The following is a 22,500-nucleotide window of genomic DNA, read 5'->3' on the forward strand; positions in this document are numbered from 1 at the left end:
TTATGGTATTCCATGACGGTGGCCGTTCCTTGTTTTAGATGAAGGAACTCTTCGTACATGGATGCTTTTACGTGGGTTGGATAGAATCTCTCTCGTAGTTGTGTCTTGAGGTTCTCCCAATTGAACCCCGGTTCTTGTTGATAGGTGGGCCCCTCGTGGATCCACCAGAGGTCGGCCTCGTGTCCGAAGTTAGAACGAGGCTATCTCTACGCGGCATTCCTCCGGGCATTCTACCACCCCAAAAATCTTATCAAGGGTTCGGATCCATTCTTCTAGAACCGCGGGATCCTCTTCTCCTGAAAACGTGGCGTGGTCGGTGATTTGAAACTTGTCGGGCGACGTCTGAGTTTGCGTTTGATGGAGGTGGTGGGGGCCTGTTGTTGCGAAGGGCCGCGTCACTTAGTGCCTGTGCGACTTGTGTTAGCTGCTGTAGTGTTTGGGTCAAGGGGTCGACGGTGGTGGGCTCTGGAGTTCTTGATTGCCTTCTGTTTTGTGCCATGCTATCGTCTTTCTGGTCAGCGTTCCATAAGAACGTCAAATTAGAGTCCGACGCACTTCTTATGAAGTGATAAGTGGGGAAGGGTTTTAGATTGTGGAAGAGTAAGGTGTAGGGGAGTTGTGTGTAGGTTTCTCAATCTCACCGCGCGTCCTAAGATTCCTGAGTCCTATGTTCCTAGGTTCCTGGAGTTCAAGCCTAATGTCTTAAAGTCCGGTCTTACGAGTCTTTCCCTAGGGTCAAACTTAGGCTCTGATACCAACTGTAACACCCCAGATTTTCAAGACATTTAAAACTTATAAAATAAAGGTATTATCTCATTAAATCCCAAAACATAATACAAGTGTACGGGGTGCTATGCCACACCTGAGCTGGAGAACCCAGGTGCACAGGCTAACTAACTAATATCCTTAATAATGTAAATGCATAATATGGCATGCAGGCCGAAATGGGACTAACTACTTTTACGTTCCGAGTGCTAGCGCTCTCCAGTGACTTATTCTTCTGTGCCTGAAAGCCAAATATATCTGTTCAGCGAGAGATGCTGGTAACCCACTCCAACGCGTTGAAATACAATACATATAGCAATATATATATAGATATACGAAAACCATTTTGAGCATGAGAATATATCCTACGAACTCTAGCTTTAAAACCGGGAATGACTCGACAGATAAGGTCAGACACCAGCAACAGTTATAACGAGCATATGCAGTTCACAACAGATAAGGCAGATAAGGCAAAACATAACAATAATCATAACCCAACATGAACAATCCCCAATATAAATCCCATAGTCACATCCCCCAAGACACTCATAATCACCACTCATCCATATCACAACACATAACACACTTTGTTGGCGCCACAGGACCAATCGCATGCCCATACATGAGGGTCAGCGCATATAGCTCTGACACGGCCCCGCAGCACCCTGCCCCGTATCGCAACACGGAGGGGTCGATCGCAACCGACCGATGAACCGCAGCTCATCATAATGTTTGATCGCAACCAAACAGTGGACCGCAGCCCAAGAGAGTGTGTTATCTGACTGTAGCCAGGAATTCCCATCTGACTACAGCCAGCCTCTGAACCGCAGCTCAGGAAAGATGTCACCTGATTGCAGCCAGGAATTCCCATCTGACTACAACCAGCTTCTGGACCGCAGCCCAGGATACCGTCATCCGACTACAGCCAGGAATTCCCATCTGACCATAGCCGGCTTCTGAACCGCAGCTCAGGATAACCAATCCGATCGCAACCGAATTGGGGTAACACGCACACATAACACATAGCAAGCACATGCAACCCACATTACACCTTGGGAAGGGGGATAAAACGTATAACAAAACCTATGCGTGATCCATCACTTACTAAGAATAGTCCTAAGGGGTTCATACTTCTTCCACCTAGGTCAACGGGATACCAATTCAACTAGCATGCAATATAATAGACTCATAAACCACGAACGGTACCCGAAATATCACACTAGACATAGGCACGACAAACGGGGTCCGTTGGGACACCACGGGGATCGGGGGAAACATCAAACGGGGAAGCCGGGGTTCCGAGGGGGGGGAATTTCCAGCGGGTAGCCGGTGGGTGGGGGTCCACCCGCCGGCTGCCCGCTGGCAATACTGTTCCGGGCAGCGGGTCGCCGGCGGGCAGCTGCCCGCCCGCCTGCTGCCCGCTGCCGGAACAGTGTTCTCGGCCGTGGGTAGGTGGCGGGTCCCCTACCCCCCACTAACTCTTTCATCAAATTTTCGTCCCGGGAACCGTTGTGGAACCCGAAACCATGCTTAGACACTTTACAACGCAATTAATGACGACACGTAGACAATTAACGGATCAATTACGAGAAACGAACGACACATAATCTATCATGCTTTTCTAACTATAATCAACACCCAAACATGCGATTTCCCCACCCGATAATCCAAGAATAATATCATACGATACAACCTAGGGTTCTAATCACTTTTATATCAACAAGAATACAATTCATCTTCTAATTGCAAGATTCGGTAGGACAACACATAATCATCAAGGATACCAATTAATCATCAAAACATCATAATCATCAAGAACAACACATAATCATCAAAACCCCAATTAATCATCAAGAACATCATAATTATCAAGAAACTCCCAATATCAAGATTATCAAGGTTCCTCATGGAATCATTATATCGACATCAATAATAATCATCATCAATCGCCATTTACAACAATATGGGGGAAACCCTAAGGGGAAATCATAGCTATGAAAATAGGTTTTGTTGAGACATGGGTTACCTCTTAGCCTTAATTAATTCCTTGGCTATGAAGGATCTTTCTTTAAGCTTACTTGCTTTCCTGATTTCTTCTAAGGGAATTCTTGGAGCTCTCCTGAGGTGATGGGGCGTCTAGGCGTGTGGGGGGGTTCCGGGTGTCTCCTAAGTTCCGTATTTATACATTTAAGACTCCTAATTAGGGCCTGAATGGTATGGGTTTACTAATTCTATTCCTTATAGGATTCAGGGACTTGCTTTAGGGATAAGGGTCCATATTAATTAAAGCGGATCCTAATCACAATCTGAATAGTAAAAGGCCTACTTCCTTTATTCCTAATAGATAACTAGATCTAGGATTCCTAATTAGGATCTGAATAGTAAAAGGTTTACTATCCTTATTCCTAATAGGCTTAAGCCTCTAATTTTAGGCAAGGGTCCACGGTTTACGGTGGACCCTATTAATTAATTAAAGGGGAACTTAACATAATTAATCATATTTAATTATTATTAGCGGGATTAATTAAATAATTAATCCAGGATTAAAGGCCGTAACACGGGGTGTTACATGGACATCCCGTATTTTGGCCTCCTGGTTAGGAACGTGGCCCCACGTGTCGTCTTTGTTGGGGTAGACTGGATTTCTGGTGCCGTGGTGATAGGAATGTTCGGGTCTACCTTGGTTTCCTGTCCCGGAGCTGGATGCCCTGCGCGTACCCAAGGTGGCCTGATTGCTGCCACCCTTTGATCTAAGGTGCGTGTCGTGTGGATTAAGGATGAGAACCCTTCCTCCATGATTTGGTTTTGCCGAGTGAGCTGTGCTAGGATGCACTCATTGACTGAGTCCTCGTTTTGTCTCCTTGGGTTCCCTCCTGATTGTGTGGGTGCCGGTGGGTTAGGCTCGCTCTCCCCTTCCTGATCTCCACTTCCCTCTAGACCCCCGCAATCTTGCATTGCTTGTTTAAGCTTTTTGTTGGAGATGTCCAATCGGTCAACCAATTCTCTTCGTTCCTCCTCGGGTTTTAGGCAGATCACTTCGAGGGTGAGGTACTGTCCCCCGTCGGTGTAGTAGATATCATTGCGGCGGAGGTTCTGTGCGTTAAAGATCATGCCGTTTACAGTTTTGACCTCAGTGTGGCTTAGATCCACCCCCTTTTTCTCCATGATCCAACTTAGGATCATTCCGTAGGGCAGGCTAAGTCGGTTGCTTGTCTTGCAAAATTCCATGTGCTTTAGCATGAGGGCCGGTAAGTTGATCTTGATTTTTTGTTTCAAGAGATAGGCAAAAGTGCACTCTAAACTCCCCACGTCTTTGCTCTTATTGTTTGTGGGCAATAGGCTGTCAGTTACAATCATAACCAATATCTTTTGTTCCACCGTTAGCCACTTCCTATTTGGTCGCGTGGCCGAGGTGAACCCTTCTTCTTTCCCGAGTAGGTACCCGAGGTAGTCTTTGTACCCTGTATTTTGGGTATCAATCCACCCTTTTCGGTCGTAATTTGACACACCCGTGGTAGTCAATTTCAAGAGCTTGGCCAAGCGGCCTTCGGAGAATATGATTTCCTTTCCGCGGACCATGGTGGTGATTTCTAGTTTATCACCACGTTTGGTGGCTACTAGATGTTGATAGAATTCTTTCACCAATTCGGGGTACGTATCCCCCTTGATGGTGAGGTATGTATCCAAAAGGCCTTGGTGGTTAAGCATATCGACCAATTCCGGAGAAAATTGGTCGGGTTCAAGGGCTTTACCTCCTATTACGGTGTAGTCGGTGTTGTTCCACTCCGGGGTACGGGTTCCGAGGGGTTTCTTTGGCATTGTGAAGCTTCCCATGGTGACAAAGTTTTTTCGGCGAACTTTCCGGCAAGACTCCGGCGAGGCTTGAGCGGCGGTGGGTGTTTCTGTTGGCTTTGAACGGCGAGGAGAGGGGGCGTACGGTGGTGGTGGCTGGGTGTGCGACCGGGGGTGCTTGGGCAGCGGGTCGCGGCTGGGCGCGGCGTGGGCGATCTCCGGTCGAAGGCGGGGCGGTCGGTTGGGCGGCAGCTCGGCGGTGCGAGGACGACGGCCGGCGTTCGGATGGTGGCGGCGTTCGGCTGGTGGTGGCGGCGTGTGGCCGGTGGGTTTTTCGGTGGGGCGTCCCCCGATCTTTGGGTGGGGTGCGAAGAGGGAGAGGGTAAGGGTGAGAGTGGGAGGGTGTGAGGAAGAAGAAGGGTTTTTGATTTGGGGATTTTGTGGGTTTTAGGGATTTGTGGGGGCTTTAAGAAGGGAGTGTTCCCTTGAGGTTTCAATAAGCACCCTTAGCCTAGTGGTTAAGACCTTGGTCTTATATGTGGGAGGTCAAGGGTTCAATTCCCATTGGTAACACTAGGTTTTTCTTGATGGTGTAGTCCTTGTCTTTTTCCCTCTTTCGTCTTCTAGTGGTGGGAGGCTTGGCTTGTTATATAATTTTGGTTCCATCTCTGTAAGTAAGATCGAATTTCGATCTAGTCTTTTATTCATAATAATTCTGAAGTAGTTGCTAAATAAGTAGTTTTACTACGAAGGTGATTTCAAGGAATTTTGCCGGTTCATCCTAGACAGAAATCGTCTTCTTGGTTTTCTTCCGCGGGGTTTGCGTGGTCCTCGTCTTCTGGGGTTAGGTTCCCCTCCTCGAGATTGCCTCTGTTCCCGAGGTCGGCTTGAGTGCGGCTCAAGACGAATATTTTTCCGGGGGCGCCGTAGTTTCCTTGGTGAGTGGTGCCCCCGTGTTGGCCCATGGTGGCGGGGCGTGGTCTTTGGGGTTGGGTGCATTGGAAGGCCTTGTGTCCTTCTTCACCGCAGTTGAAGCATCGCCAGGGATTGCCCATGCAGTCTTTACCTCTATGGCTTTTGTTGCATTTTGGGCAAGGGAAGCTTCTTATGTTAGCTTCGTTGTTCCCTAGGGGCGGCCTTTGGTTGGTCAGATTGCTTAGTCTTGTGTTAGTGTCGTTTCTCGTCCTTTTTGCAGGTGGTGCTCCACCCCCGGTGTTTCTCTTTCGTATCTGTTCCTGAACCCCACGTTGGAGTAAGCCTCGTTGAGGGTCCGAGGTCTGCTTTCCACCAGTGCTTTTCGGGCTTCGAAGTTGAGGCCCGATACGAATCTCTTCATTTTGGTTACCTCGGTGGGGACTAGTTCTGGCACGAAGCGTGCTAGTTCGAGGAATCGTTTATGGTACTCCATGACGGTAGCCGTACCTTGTTTTAGATGGAGGAACTCTTCGTACATGGATGCTTTTACGTATGTTGGATAGAACCGTTCTCGTAGTCGCGTCTTGAGGTTTTGCCAGTCGAACCCTGGTTCTTGTTGGTAAGCGGGCCCCTCGTGGATCCACCAGAGATCGGCTTCGTGTCCGAAGTAGAACGAGGCTATCTCTACGCGACATTCTTCTGGGCATTCCACTAACCCTAGAATTTTGTCGAGGGTCCGGATCCATTCCTCCAGGATTACGGGATCCTCTTCTCCTGAGAACGTGGGTGGTCGATGGTTTGAAACTTGTCGGGCGACGTCTGAGTTTGCGTTTGCCGGAGGAGGCGGGGGTCTGTTGTTGCGAAGGGCTACGTCGCTTAGTGCCTGGGCGACTTGCGTTAGTCGTTGTAGTGTTTGGGTCAGGGGGTCGTGTGCGGCGGGTTCTGGAGTCCTTGATTGTCTTCCGTTTGGCGCCATGCTGTCGTCTTTCTGGGTTAATGTTCGTAAGAACGTTAAATTAGAGCTTGATGCTCTTCTTTCGATGTGATAAGCGAGGGAAAAGTTCTCTTTAGATAGGGGAGGGATAAAGTGAGGGGAGGTTATGTGTAGGTTTCACAATCTCACCGCGCGTCCTAGGATTCCTGAATCCTATGTCCCTAAGTACCTAAAGTTCAAGTCTATGTCCTAAGGTCTGTCTTAATAGTCTTATCCTAGGGTCAAACTTAGGCTCTGATACCAACTGTAACATCCCGAAATTTTAAAACTTTTAAAGACTATATAACAAAGGTAAATGATCATAAATCCCAAAACATTTATAAGAGTATGGGGTGTTATGCCACACCTGAGCTAGAGAACTCAGGTGCACAGGCTAGATTCTAACAATCTCAATCAGTATCAATACAAGTCATGGCACGCAGGCCGAAAGGGAAGAACTATCTAATCTACGCCTGGCGAGCTGTCGTAGGCTCCCAAATTAAAACCTTACAAACGTAGTAGCGGGAGTAAGGATCGATCCCAAAAGGAGTAACTAGTTTAACTTTTGTGCTCAAATTAAAGGTAGGGGGTTTGGAATATATCGAGAATAAAGATAAAATAAAAGAGAATTTAAATAAACAAGAAATTTAATTGAACGAATAAAGCAATGAAAATAATATATCGAAAACACTTATAATAGGAGACCTTGGTTAGTAAAGATCCACCACCGGAATTCAACACTGATCATTGATTAATAAAGTAATTAATATGCAATTGAATATTTGTCGTGAAATTATTTCATTTCTGTTTTCCCTTAGTTGTAGGTAAATAAAGCACAAGCGGTTTAATTACCCCTAACTACTAAATAATCTAAGACAAGCGCTATAGATTTAATTTAATAGCAGCAATAGGAACTAGGAAAACCGACAAACTAAATAACACAAGCACAAGCGGTTGCATTTAATTTAGGAAAATATTCTACCCGAGACCAATTATCACTAAGCCGTCAATAATTAACCTCAGTTGCTACTGAATATTAGAATAATTTGTAGCACAACATTATCTAATATAGCAAATAATTATATCAAATAAATAACTAGTAGGCCTCCCTAGCAATTAAATGATACAACTATTCAAATAATTTAGAAGAATATTTAATACTCAAAATGCATAAAAACATATATATAATAAAGTTAAATAAATAACCTTACAGCGTTAGGAACTCCGGGGCTTCAATTCACTAAACCAACTAGAAATTAGCCACAAATGGACATTGATAACAACTTCAACGAATACTATAGAGGAGGGAAGAATGAACATTTTACAATAGAAAACCTTAACTATTTATATATTTTCCCAATCATTTTCTACCACTCATTTTTCCTATTATTTTGCCTTATGCCTGAGTCTTCCACAATTCCAGCCATGTTATTATGATGCATGCCTGTACAAAAAAGAAAAAATCAATTGCAAAGTTTAGATTTATAATATATATATATATATATATATATATATATATATATATATATATATATATATATATATATATATATATATAAAAGTAATTATAATGTAGTACGCATTATATGTATACTATAATGCATTCTATATTATATATATTATATTATATATATATAGTATTAAGTACGTAGTATGTACTCTTATAAATTATATATTATATATATTATATATAGTATAAGAATAGATTATACTATGTATATAAAAAGAACTAATTATTAGATAATATTAAATAATTAATATAAAAATATTATAAAGATGTAACTAAAATATGAGTGTAAAATATGCCCATCAAATTCCCGCACACTAAAACGTTTGCTTGTCCCCAAGCAAAAATATTATTTGCGAAGTAAATAGAAATGAAAATTCCCAAAACTCATAACATATCATGAACAACAATCTGAAACACCCTGCAATTAATAAGTTAGCACCCTGTTTGAAAATGGAGAAAACTAAATAAGTAAGCCCTCACAGGAATATCACTCATCACTCAAGTGTTTGATGGGTATAAATTTCACTCAAGTTCATTCCTATAAAATTGATCTACCATAGGCTTGCATATCTTCTCAATCACCACTACAAGAGTCATGCATGACACAAATCATAAGGACTTTTCACAGGTTGTAATGGGGCTAGGGTTAAGGTAGGGAATTTTTAGGAAATTAGCTTAAACAAAAGCTTCAAACTAGAGGAACAAATAAATACAAGTAATCCAACACCCTCAATTTCCAATCAAAAAACACATCCCATTGAGGTACAGAATGCTTCCTCAGTATTACCAGAATTTCCCCTTACTTCATTTATTTAGAAGTAACTTCAACTCAAAATCAATTGCTGATTCTTTTTCATTTTCTCATAAATTTTCAGCAATATTCTTCTTTTTCAAACGTATATTCTTCATTTTTCCATTTCATTTTTTTCAATTTTTCATGCTTTTTTTTTTTTTTTTTTTTTTTTTTGAATCGTGAACTGCTTCCTCTTTTCTTTTTTCATAGAAGACCAACGACATATTGGCAATGAAGATACCACTCACCTCACTCTCAATCATATTAATAAGAGTAAGTGATCTTCCCCACACTTCTTCCTCACAACCTCACGTAGATTACAAGAATAATTCAAAATTTGCTCCACTAGTTATTCAGCTGCGTGAAGGCATTATTTTTAGATATAAAAGGCTTGTGAAGTGGTTCAAAATAAAGAAAGGAATAGCCATAAAGCTCAAAGTGGTTAACAAAGGGAAATAAATCATAGGACAAACCGGTTATTTGGCTAGTGAGGCTCAAAATCAAATAATGGCCTTAATCACATTCGAATCATGCATGGTCTAATTAGATTTAAAAGAGAATCAAGGCAAGTTCTAGAGAAACAAAATTATGGAAGAAATCACACAATAGAAAGAAAATAAGACCGAAGTGTCGGTCAATGGCTCAAAACACTCACAGGTTTATTGCTTACTTAATATAACCACTATATATCAAACAAGAAATGCTAACAAACTAATCACAATTTGCCAAACTAATTATTCAATCACATTATGAATTTCAAGAAAGGAAAAAAATATAATAATTTTTTTCAAAATAATACTTATTTTGCATAAAATAGTAGTAAAATATTTTTGAAAATTCTGAAATAAGAAAACAAATAATAAAACTTTTTTTATTTAAACATAAGCAAACAAATAATAAAACTAAATTCCCTCCCCCACACTTATTATCAACATTGTCCCCAATGTTGAATAAAAATGCACAGAAGAAAGGTTATTGAATGAGAATATGGAATAAAAGAAAAAAAAATGGAACAAACACACCTTAGGTTGCCTCTATTAGGACTCTATGTATATGAGTCTGTTTAGAACGTCTTATCCTTGTCACACTGTGACTCTCTACTTCTTATCATTGTCACACTGTGACTCTCTATTCTATATATTCACATCATCTGATCTCATTGTAATTAAGTTCAGAAAATATAATACAATCAGTTCTCATCTGGTATCAGTTAGCTAGGGTTTTGTGATTCATAAAATTAAGAAGATGCAGCGCTGCGATGGCAACCTTAATTACCGTGGAGGTCAGCAACGTGGCTTCGATGATCCGTGTCAAATCTGTAAAGGTTTCGGCCACACAGGAGTCAATTGTTTTTGGCGCTATGATGATCCGTGTCAAATTTGTAAACGTTTTGGTCACACGGGAGCCAATTGTTTTTGGCGCTATGATGATCCGTGTCAAATTTGTAAACGTTTTGGTCACACGGGAGCCAATTGTTTTTGGCGCTATAATGATCCTTGTCAAATTTACAAAAGTTTCGGTCACACGGGAGTCAACTGTTTTCGGCGATATTCAGGGGCTCCGGGTTCTCAGGCTAATTTGGTGTTTCAGAATGGTTTAGTTGCTAAAACCTCGTCAAATTCTCATACTTGGGTTCCGGACACTGGAGCCACAAATCATGCAACTCCGAACATCGCTGCCCTTTCTACATCGGAGAAGTACACTGGTAATGACACTTTACGTGTCGGTGACGGTATGGGTTTATCTATTAGTCATGTTGGTCATGCCTCTTTTAATACCCCTTCTAGATCATTTACATTGTCTGATATACTTCACGTTCCGTGTTTGTCTAATTCTTTATTATCTGTTCAGAAGTTTGCATCCGATAATAAAGTCTTTTTTGAGTTTCACCCCTCCTTTTTTGTTGTAAAAGATATCAATACCAAGGAAATACTTCTTTGGGGCAATAGTTCGGGGGGACTATACACACTTTCATTACCTAGTTCGTCTCCGTCAGCGTTTATTTCCGCTCGTGCCTCGGCTTCCACTTGGCACAATCGTCTAGGTCATCCTCATAACCGTGTTCTTAGCCATATACTTCGTTCTTGTTTGGTTAGTGGGTCTCGTGATAATATTCGTTGTCATAATTCTTTATGCAATGCGTGTCAATTAGGCAAATCTGCCCGTTTTCCCCTCCCCCGTGTTGCTTCCTCTAGTTCTCAAGTCCTAGATCTTATTTACACAGACATTTGGGGTCCTGCGCCCACTTTATCTACTTCTGGCTTCCGTTATTTTGTGATCTTTGTGGATGACTATTCCCGTTATACATGGTTCTTTCCTATGAAATTAAAGTCTGATCTTTATGTCGTCTTTGATAAATATCGTACTCTTGTTGAACGGTCCTTTAATTGCAAAATAAAGGCCATTCAGTCTGATTTAGGTGCTGAGTACAAAAAGTTGCATTCTTTGTTTGTTCAATTAGGAATTCAACATAGACAATCATGTGCCTATACACATGAACAGAATGGTCGTGTTGAATGAAAACATCGTCACATTGTTGAAACTGGTCTGGCTCTTCTAGCTCATGCCTCAGTTCCTTTGAAATTTTGGGATTTTGCCTTTGAGACTCCTGTCTATTTAATTAACAGAATGCCATCTTCTGTATTAAATAACTCCAGTCCTCATCTCCTGTTACATAAATCCCCTCCTTCCTATCTTTTTCTTCGTGTCTTTGGGTGTTTATGCTACCCTCATCTTCGACCATATAATCGTCATAAGATGTCATACAGGTCTTCTCCATGTGTCTTCTTAGGTTATCCTGAGTCCTTTAGGGGGTACAGATGCATGGACTTACATACTAATAAGATTTACACATGCAGGCATGTCAGATTTGATGAAGAAGTTTTCCCCTTTGCTACTAAAACTTCTTTGCAGGATCTATCTACTCCGTTTTCTGGACCTTGGGCGGAATCTGTTCTCAGTCACAGCACACCTATTCCTGCCGTGTCCAATGATGAGCTGCCAGAACCAGCCGTGGATCCTGGACAGGCTGCCTCGTCGGGTGATCCTGTGGAGCCTGTTGCTCGCCGGCGAGGCCGTCCACGTGGGCGGTCCATCAGGCCCAATGTCCGTACTCACTCTATGGCCACTCGCAGCAACGCAGATGCTCCTCTTTTTGCTCTAGCAGCTCAAGTGCATCCCACGGAACCCACATGTTACTCTCAAGCTGTCAAATATCCTGAGTGGCGTGAAGCCATGGACCAAGAATTCAATGCTCTCCTGCATAACCACACATGGTCTCTAGTTTCACCCACTGCAGGTATGAATATTATTGGCTGTAAATGGGTGTTTCGTACGAAGAGAAAGGCTGATGGTGCTATTGAAAGGCATAAAGCCAGGCTGGTTGCGAAAGGTTTTAATCAGGTTCCAGGTCAGGACTTCTTCGACACTTTTAGTCCAGTGGTAAAGCCTACGACTGTAAGACTCCTTCTATCTCTAGCTTTATCATCTGGGTGATCTATCAAACAGCGAGATGTTCATAATGCTTTTCTAAATGGTAATCTGGCTGAAACAGTTTATATGAAGCAACCCCCTGGTTATATTGATGCTAACTTCCCGAATCATGTTTGTTTGTTAAAAAGATCTCTGTATGGGTTAAAACAAGCTCCCAGAGCTTGGTTTAATCGACTACATACGTTCTTACTATCGGTTGGCTTTCAAGCATCCAAGACAGATGTCTCTCTGTTCTATTACTCTAAAGACTCTGCTTTGGTTTATCTATTGGTGTACGTGGATGACATTCTTGTAATGGGAAGTGATCAAGGTATTATGTCTCAGCTCTTGTCCAAACTGTCTGCTACATTCAAAATCAGAGATCTTGGTGAACCAAATTTTTTTCTGGGTATTGAAACAGTTAAGAGTGACAATGGGATTATTTTATCTCAACAACGGTATATGAATGATATTTTAAAACGGGTTGGAATGTCTGAATGCAAACCCCTTTCTACACCTATCTCTGTCTCGAAAACTGTCCCCTTCAATTCAGATCTATATGATGATCCCACACAGTACAGGAGTCTAGCTGGAGCACTGCAATATCTCACTGTCACACGACCTGACCTATCCTTTGCAGTTAATCAGTTATGCCAGCATATGCATGCCCCCACCATATCACACTGGGAGCAGCTCAAACGGGTACTCAGGTATGTTAAGGGAACAGTTGATCATGGTTTACGCATACAACGGTGCTCATCTAGAGACATTCATGCTTTCTCTGATTCTGATTGGGCTGGTTGTCCTGACGATCGAAAATCCACGAGTGGTTTTGCTGTTTTCTTGGGGAGTAATCTTATATCATGGGTTTGCAAGAAACAGAGAACTATTGCCAGGTCATCCACTGAGGCTGAATACAAAGCTCGTGCAGATGTTTGTGCTGAGGTTCTATGGATTATGTCATTATTGCGTGAGATACAGATTCCGGGTATTTCCATTCCAAAATTATGGTGTGATAATCTAGGAGCTACATATATGAGTGCCAATCCAATCTTTCATGCGCGCACCAAGCATGTGGAGATTGATTATCATTTTGTTCGTGATCGAGTAGCTTCGGGCGATATCCAAGTCAACTTCATCTCCACAAAGGATCAACTTGCTGATATCTTCACCAAAGCTCTGCCTGGACCTAGATTTTCTTCCTTAAGGGACAAGCTACAGGTTACTAGTATACACTGTGCTTGAGGGGGAGTATTAGGACTCTATGTATATGAGTCTGTTTAGAACTTCTTATCCTTGTCACACTGTGACTCTCTACTTCTTATCATTGTCACACTGTGACTCTCTATTCTATATATTCACATCATCTGATCTCATTGTAATTAAGTTCAGAAAATATAATACAATCAGTTCTCATCGCCTCCCAAGCAGCGCCTTTGTTTATCGTCTTTGGCTCGACTTATGATATTTCTTTAAATTCCCATCGTCTTTTTGAGTACCTTCGATGATTATGAGTATTAAAAGAAACAATCCCTTCATACAGACTAGTACTCAAAGATGATTTATTATTATTTTCTTCTTTGCTTTCATTAGACGCAATTTCATCAAAGTTAACAAGTTTCAAAGAATCAACAAAAATTGCAAAATTATCATCACTAGGAGATTTCATGGTATCATGAATATTAAAAGTCACAAGTTTACCATTAGACTCCATAGTAAGCATGCCACTATGAATATCAATTTTCGTTTTTGCAGTTTTTAAAAATGGTCTTCCTAACAAAATATGAGAAATTTGATTATTATTTTCCATATCAAGGACATAAAAATCAGCAGGAAAAACCAAGTTATCAACTTCAACAATCAAATCCTCAATCACACCCCTAGGATATGTAGTAGATCCATCAGCCAATTGAATTATTATACTAGATTTATTCAGGGGTCCAAGATTTAAAGAAGCATAAACAGAATATGGCATGACATTAATAGAAGCTCCTAAATCTAACATAGCATTTTCAAATTTCACCCCACTTATCATGCATGGAATAGTAAACATACCTGGGTCTTTGCACTTTTCAGGAAGATTGCTTTGACTAGCCATAGAGACATTCTCTTGCACTTTCACTTCATCAACTCCTTTATTTTGTTTCTTTTTCAATGTGCATACCTCTTTTAGAAAATTTGCATAGCGAGGTACCTTTTTCATAGAATCTAAAAATGGTTTATTAGCCTCACATTCACGAAATGTCTCATATAAATCATTATTTGAGTTTCCTCTTATTAGTTCCAAAAGAGCTTGAGGAAAAGGGGATACTGGTTCATAATCAGAAAAAGAAGAAAGGTTACATTGGGACTTCTCTTTATAGGTAATGTTACCTGCACTTATTTCCTTGTCTAAATCAACATTCTTTTCCAGCGACATACTTCTCACAGTAATTGCACTTACATTCTCTTTAGGATTAACAATCGTTTGAGAGGGTAATTTGCCAGAGCTCTGTGCTTCCAACCGACTTACCGTAGTTGCTAGTTGGCCAACTTGCCTTTCTAAGATTTGAATACTAACCTTTGTTTCTTGAATACTAGCTCTTGTCTCTTGTTGGAATAGTTGTGTTTCTTGTTGAAACTGCAAAGTGTTAGTAGCAAGAGTTTTAACAATATCTTCTAGATTCATACCTGAGCTAGAGCTTTGGGCTGGTTGTTGGCTGGAAGGAAATTGTTGTCTATACTGTTGAAAATTGGAACGATTCTGAACAAACTGGTTGTCCCATAGCTAAGGTTCGGGTGATCCCTCCATCTAGGATTATATTTATTAGAAAATGGATCATACTTACCTTGAGGTTGTCCAGGAAAACCTCCAGCCATGTTGACTTGTTCAACTTCTTGAAGAGTTGGGCAGGCATCAGTTTGGTGCCCAACTACCGAGCAAATTCCACATGCTTTTACAGTTTGCATATTGCCTACAGCTAATTGACGAACAAGAGTAGTTAAACCAGAAATTTGTTGCTCAAGAGCAGAAATATTTACCTCATTCACTTGCTTAGACGGTTGGACAAGTCTATTGCCAAACTGTTGAGAATTTGCAGCCATGTTTGCAATTAGAGTTCTCGCAGCGTCCGGTGTCTTGTCAACTAAAGCACTACCGCTTGCGGCATCAATCATGCTTCTATCCATAGGAAAAAGTCCTTCATAAAAATACTGAATGAGTAATTGATCACTAATTTGATGGTGTGGGCAGGTTGCACATAGTTTCTTGAAACGCTCCCAATATTCATACAATGACTCTCCATTGTTTTGCCTTATACCACAAATTTCCTTTCTAATGTTGGCCGCCCTTGAAGCTGGGAAATATTTTTCAAGGAATAGTGTCTTTAAGTTATTCCATGTGGTGATGCTCCCAGAAGGTAGATAGTATAGCCAATCCTTCGCTGAATCTTTCAACGAAAAGGGAAAGGCTCTTAACTTGATTTGTTCTTCAGTAACCCTAGTGGGTTTCATACTTGAACACACCACATGGAATTCCTTTAAGTGCTTGTGAGGATCTTCACCTGCAAGTCCATGAAAAGAAGGCAAAAGATGAATTAATCCAGATTTCAGTTCGAATTGTACATTAGCATCCAGAGCAGGGAAAGTGATGCATAAAGGTTGCTGATCCAAATTTGGAGCTCCAAGCTCTTTTAAAGTCTGATTTTGAGCCATGGGTTCCTCTTCTAAATCAGAGTTAGCAGAATCGGTAGCCAGATCACTAAACTCTAATTTCCTCAAAGCTTGTTTCTTCCACCTGCGTACAGTTCTTTCAATTTCTGGATTGTAAGGCAAGACTTCTTTGTTAGCAGATCGAGTTATAGGCATAAACCGTTAAAGATAGTGCAGCAATTATGTAAAAGTAACGAAAGAAAAGATTTTTTTTTTTTAATTTTTTTTTTGGGACAAATGAAAAACAAATAAACAAATAACAAAATAAATAAATAAACACAAAATAAACAAGAAAAGCTCCCCGGCAACGGCGCCAAAATTTGGTGAGCTGTCGTAGGCTTCCAAATTAAAACCTTACAAACGTAGTAGCGGGAGTAAGGATCGATCCCACGAGGAGTAACAAGTATAACTTTTGTGCTCAAATTAAAGGTAGGGGGGTTTGGAATATATCGAGAGTAAAGATAAAATAAAAGAGAATTTAAATAAACAAGAAATTTAATTGAACGAATAAAGCAATGAAAATAATATATCGAAAACACTTATAATAGGAGACCTTGGTTAGTAAAGATCCACCACCGGAATTCAACACTGATCATTGATTAATAAAGTAATTAATATGCAATTGAATATTTGTCGTGAAATTATTTCATTTCTGTTTTCCCTTAGTTGTAGGTAAATAAAGCACAAGCGGTTTAATTACCCCTAACTACTAAATAATCTAAGACAAGCGCTATAGATTTAATTTAGTAGCAGCAATAGGAACTAGGAAAACCGACAAACTAAATAACACAAGCACAAGCAGTTGCATTTAATTTAGGAAAATATTCTACCCGAGACCAATTATCACTAAGCCGTCAATAATTAACCTCGTTGCCGTCAATAATTTAGAAGAATATTTAATACTCAAAATGCATAAAAACATATATATAATAAAGTTAAATAAATAACCTTACAGCGTTATGAACTCCGGGGCTTCAATTCACTAAACCAACTAGAAATTAGCCACAAATGGACATTGATAACAACTTCAACGAATACTATAGAAGAGGGAAGAATGAACATTTTACAATAGAAAACCTTAACTATTTATATATTTTCCCAATCATTTTCTACCACTCATTTTTCCTATTATTTTGCCTTATGCCTGAGTCTTCCACAATTCCAGCCATGTTATTATGATGCATGCCTGTACAAAAAAGAAAAAATCAATTGCAAAGTTTAGATTTATAATATATATATATAAGTAATTATAATGTAGTACGCATTATATGTATACTATAATGCATTCTATATTATATATATTATATTATATATTATATATATATATAGTATTAAGTACGTAGTATGTACTCTTATAAATTATATATTATATATATTATATATAGTATAAGAATAGATTATACTATGTATATAAAAAGAACTAATTATTAGATAATATTAAATAATTAATATAAAAATATTATAAAGATGTAACTAAAATATGAGTGTAAAATATGCCCATCAACGCCCCAACCTCTAGCGCGCTCCAGTGATCTACTCGTTCGTGCCTGAAAGCCAAATATATCTGTTCAGCGAGAGATGCTGGTAACCCACTCCAACGCGTTGAAATACAATACATATAGATATATACATAGATATACGAAAAGTCATTTCGAAGCATGAAGATATATCCTAAGAGACTCTAGCTTTCAAATCAGGGAACCGACTCGACAAATAGGGGTACACACAACCCACAGTCATAACCAAGTATATACAATTCTCGACATAGGGCACAGTTATAGATAAACACAACCAATAATCACAATTAAACATGTATAGTTCACTAGCAAGAATCCTATGGTCACGTTTCCATAACAGTCACAACATCAATCCTTCTTATCTCATCCTATGGCACACTTTGTTGGCGCCACAGGACCAATCGCATGCCCATACATGAGGGTCAGCGCATATAGCTCTGACACGGCCCCGCAGCACCCTACCCCGTCTCACAATACGGAGGGGTCGATCGCAACCGACCGATGAACCGCAGCTCATCATAGTTTGATCGCAACCAAACAGTGGACCGCAGCCCAAGAGTATGTCATCTGACCGCAGCTAGGAAATATGAACCGCAGCTCATGTAGAACGGTGGACCGCAGCCCTATATAATATTTATATACCTGACCGATCTTAACCGGTCTGGTTAACAATTGGGATGGTTCTCAACCCATTCAACTGCCCATATAGTGGACCGCAGCCCTATATAATATTTATATACCCGACCGATCCTAACCGTCCTGGTTAACAGTTAGTATGGTTCTCAACCCATCCAACTGCCCGTATAACCAATTTGATCGCAACCAAATTGGGGTAACATGCACACACAACACATAGCAAGTACAAGCAGCCCATATTAGCACACTGGGAAGGGGGAGATATCGTATAACGAAACCTACGCGTGGTCATCCACAACTAAGAATAGTCCTAAGGGGTTCATACTTCTTACACCTAGGCCAACGGAATACCCATCCAACTAGCATGTAATATACAAGACTCTTTTAACCTACGTACGGTATCCGAACATCAAACTAGACATAGGCATGATGGGAGGGGTCCGTTAGGACACCACGGGGGTTGGGGGAACATCAAACGGGGAAGCCAAAATCCCAAATGGGGATGCAAACCAGCGGGTAGCCGGTGGGTGAGGGTTCACCCGCCGGCTGCCCGCCGGCGGTACTTTTCCGGGCAGTGGGTGCCCGGCGGGCAGCTGCCCGCCCGCCGGCGAGGCTATTCTTAGCCGTGGGTAGGTGGCGGGTCCCCTACCCCCACCTACCGCCCACTGACTCTTCTTCACAATTAAATGCCCCGGGAACCATCGTGGAACCCGGAACCATGCTTAGACACTTACAAACGTAATCGACAATAACACGTAGACAATTAACGGATCCAAAAGCAAGAACATACGGCACATAACCTATCATGCTTTTCTAAACATAATCAACACCCAAACCTACGAATTCCCACCCAAAATACCAAGAATAACACAATTCGAGTTCCACGATACAACCTAGGGTTCTAATTACTTTTAAATCAACAAGAGCACGATTCATCTCCTATTATCAAGATTCGGTTGGAATTTCACATAAACATTAAGAACATCATATAATCATCAAGAACACCACATAATTATCAAGAACATCAAGAACACCATATAATCATCAAGAACCTCTCCAGATCATCAAGATCACCCATGGAATCATAACACCAATTACCAAGATCAATATAACGAATCATCAATCACACAAGAATATGGGGGAAATCTTAAGAGGGGAATCATAGCTATAAAAATAGGTTTTGTTGAGACATGGGTTACCTCTTAGCCTTAATTCCTTGGCTATGAAGGGTCTTTCTTTAAGCTTTCTTCTTTCTTGATTTCTCCTAAGGGAATTCTTGGAACTTCTTGTGTGGTGAGGGATTATTGTGGTGGGGGATTCTAGGTGCCTCCTATGTCCCCTATTTATATACCTAAGAGTCCCAATTAGGGCTAGTCCTATTCCTTATAGGACTAAGGAGTTGGCTACAGGGATAAGGCCCATGGACTATGGTGGGCCTTTTTCTAATTAATTACTGGAATTTAATTCTTTCTTTTGGGTAAATGATTAAATGATTAATTGGTTTTAGGGGTCGTAACACGGGGTGTTACATGCGAGATGCCCAGGTATAGGTATAGGACCTCCCCCTTAACGGATTTGGCCAGGGGGAGGAGTGACATCAGGTACGTCTTGAGGTCCTCGAACGCCTTCTGGCACTCTTCGGACCACTCGAAGCCCTTCATCTTTTTGAGGACTCCAAAGAACGGCAACGATTTCTCGGCCGACCTCGAAAGGAAACGGCCCAGGGCTGGCAACCGGCCGTTGAGGCACTGGACCTCCCAGAGGGACCTCGGAGGTTCCATGTCCAGGATGGCCTTAACCTTGTCGGGGTTGGGCTCAATGCCCCTCTTCGAGACCATGTACCCCAAAAATTTCCCCCCATGTACCCCGAAGGTACACTTCTTGGGGTTCAACCGTAAATTGAAGCGTTGCATAACCGAAAATACCTCGGTAAGGTCGTCCGTGTGGAGGTCGGCGTCGGTGCTCTTGACGATCATGTCGTCGACGTAGGCCTGGAGGTTGCGGCCAAGGACCTGCTTGAACACCTTGGCCACCATTCAGGTGTAGGTGGCACCTGAATTTTTCAGTCCGAAGGCCATGACCTTGTGGCAATAGACCCCCTCTGGCGTAGTGAAGGCTGTCTTTTCCTCGTCGGCCACTTCCATGAAAATTTGGTGGTACCCCCGGAACGCATCTAGGAAGCTCATAAGGGAACAACCTACAGTCTCGTCCACCAGCTGGTCAATGTTGGGGAGGGGGAAGGGGTCCATAGGGCAGGCCTTGTTGAGGTCGGTGTAGTCCACGCACATCCTCCAGGTGGGTGGCTTTGGGGCGAGGACTACGTTGGCTAGCCATGTGGGGTATATGACCTCCCTGACATGGCCGATTTCTAGCAGGGTGTCGACCTCCTTTTTGACGAACTCCCTCCTCTCGGCAGAGAGGTACCTTTTGCGCTACTGGACTGGCTTGACCGCGGGGTCGACAGCCAGCTTGTGCGTGATCACGTCTCAGCTCAGGCCTGGCATATCCTCGGGGCCCCATGCGAAGACCTCCTTGTAGCTCCTGATGGTGTCGATTATCCGTGCCCGGAGGTCGGCCGGAAGGCCGACCCCTACCTTCACGACCCGGTCAGGTCGGCTGAGGTCGAGGATGACCTCCTCTGTCTCGACCACGGGCTCGGCCCGAGGTCGACCTGCCTCCTCCCGGAACGCCTTCTCAGCAATGGTATGGACCTGGAGGTCCTTCTGACCAATTTGGCGGCACGCCTTCAGGTAGCAGCTGCAGCTCAATTTTTGGTCTCCCCGGGCGACCCCAACCCCGGTTGGTGTCGGGAACTTGAGACATAGGTGCTCCATAGAAATCACACATCTGAGGTCCTCCAGGGCGGGCCGACCGAGAATAATGTTGTGGGCGCAACTGATCTTAACGACTACGAACTCGACCTCCCACCTCCTGGTGTGCGGTGGGGTGCCTATCTCCACCTCCAAATTGATTGACCCCTCCGTTTCGATTGAGTCCCCCGTGAACTTGGACAGGGGGTCCGTACCTGTTCCAGCTATCCTCTTGAGAGTCCCAGCTGGATGAACGTGTCGTAGTACATGACGTTTACCGAGCTACCCGTGTCTACGAGCACCCGGTGCACCACCACGTTGTTGATGTCCAGTTTGACCACCAGGGCGTCTCGGTGGGGGAGGGGCCCATCTGGCAGGTCGGCGTCGGTGAACGTAATGGGCTCCCTCTTCGGTTTCTTCTCATGGGGGGTACGTGTTACCTCCCCCACGTACAAACTCCTCGCCCACCTCTTCCGCTCGGCTGGCGAGTCCCCTCCCTCGGGCCCCCCAAAGATGACGTAGATGGTCCGTTTCTTCGGGGGCTGGGAGTCCTCCGTCATCTTCTCTTCCTCCTCGGAGCTGTGGTCGTGGTGGTCCCTCTTACGGGGAGCCGAGGTGGATGGCGCCTGGCCACCCCCCTTCCTCCATACGTTACCTGGCTTCTGGCCCGGCGCCTGCCCTTGTGTCTGCCCTTGCGCCTGGCCGGGCCTCTTAATGAATTGGCCGAGGTAACCCATTTGGATGAGTTCCTCGATTTGTCTCTTTAAGAGGATGCATTCGTCCGTATCGTGCCCTTTCTGCCGGTGGAACCTGCAGTACTTGTTGGGGTCCCTCCTTGCCGATATCTTCATGCACTCCTCCTTCGGGAACACCACGATTCCCTGGTCCTCGGCGTGCGCCAAGATGGTACCCACAGGTTGTGTCAGTGGGGTAAGATAGCGTGTGGGATTCAGCCTGGGCCCCTCAGCATACTCGCGTCGGTGTGGCTGCGGCGCCTTGCGCTCCTCCTGGGGTGCCTTGTCTTTCCGACCTCTTCCTTCCTCTTGCTCCTTCGTCCTCTTCTCGGCAGCCTCGGCGTCAGCGTACCTTGCTGCCTTGTCTATCAGGTCGTTATAGGTCCTGGGGGGGTACCTGATGAGGTCCTAGTGAAAGGCGCCTGACCTCAAGTTGTTTCGGAAAATCACTATGGCCGACTTCCCATCAAAGTCGGCGACCCCCATGGCCTCTTTCTTCCACTTGCTGAGGTTCTCGGCGAGTGATTCCGAGCTCCCCTGTTTCAAATCGCACAGGTCTGCAATTTGCTTCTTCCGCTGTATGCTGGTGGCGAAATGGGATAGGAACTACCGGGTGAGGTCCGCGAAGGTGGAGATGGACCCCGCCGGGAGGGATCCGAACCAGTCATGCGCCTGCCCGTCTAAGGTGGCGAAGAACCCCCTGCATAGGATGGCGTCCGTCGCCTCGGTGATCATCATGGCGGCTCTGTACCTGGTTAGGTGTGCCCGCGGGTCTGTGGTCCCCGAGTATGCTTTAATGGTGGGAAAGCGAAAATCTCGAGGTAGGGGCTCCGCCATGATGGTGTCCGTGAATGGGGAGGCCAACACGTCCTGGGGCTCCGAAGACCCGTCCAT

General features: G+C 43.2%; 1 protein-coding gene across 1 annotated transcript in view; it reads right to left on the minus strand.

Annotated features, from left to right (window-relative positions):
- Window positions 1-20,098, minus strand: part of LOC109150745 — a 37,340-nt gene extending 17,242 nt beyond the window's left edge. Inside the window, exon 1 of the mRNA XM_019298731.1 lies at window positions 19,622-20,098. Coding sequence (XP_019154276.1) covers window positions 19,622-20,098 — 477 coding nt within the window. The remainder of the gene's footprint in view (window positions 1-19,621) is intronic.
- Window positions 20,099-22,500: the final 2,402 nt, after the last annotated feature.

The sequence above is a fragment of the Ipomoea nil genome, unplaced genomic scaffold (genome assembly GCF_001879475.1).
Source record: "Ipomoea nil cultivar Tokyo-kokei standard unplaced genomic scaffold, Asagao_1.1 scaffold2280, whole genome shotgun sequence".
In the NCBI taxonomy this organism is placed as follows: Eukaryota; Viridiplantae; Streptophyta; class Magnoliopsida; order Solanales; family Convolvulaceae; genus Ipomoea; species Ipomoea nil.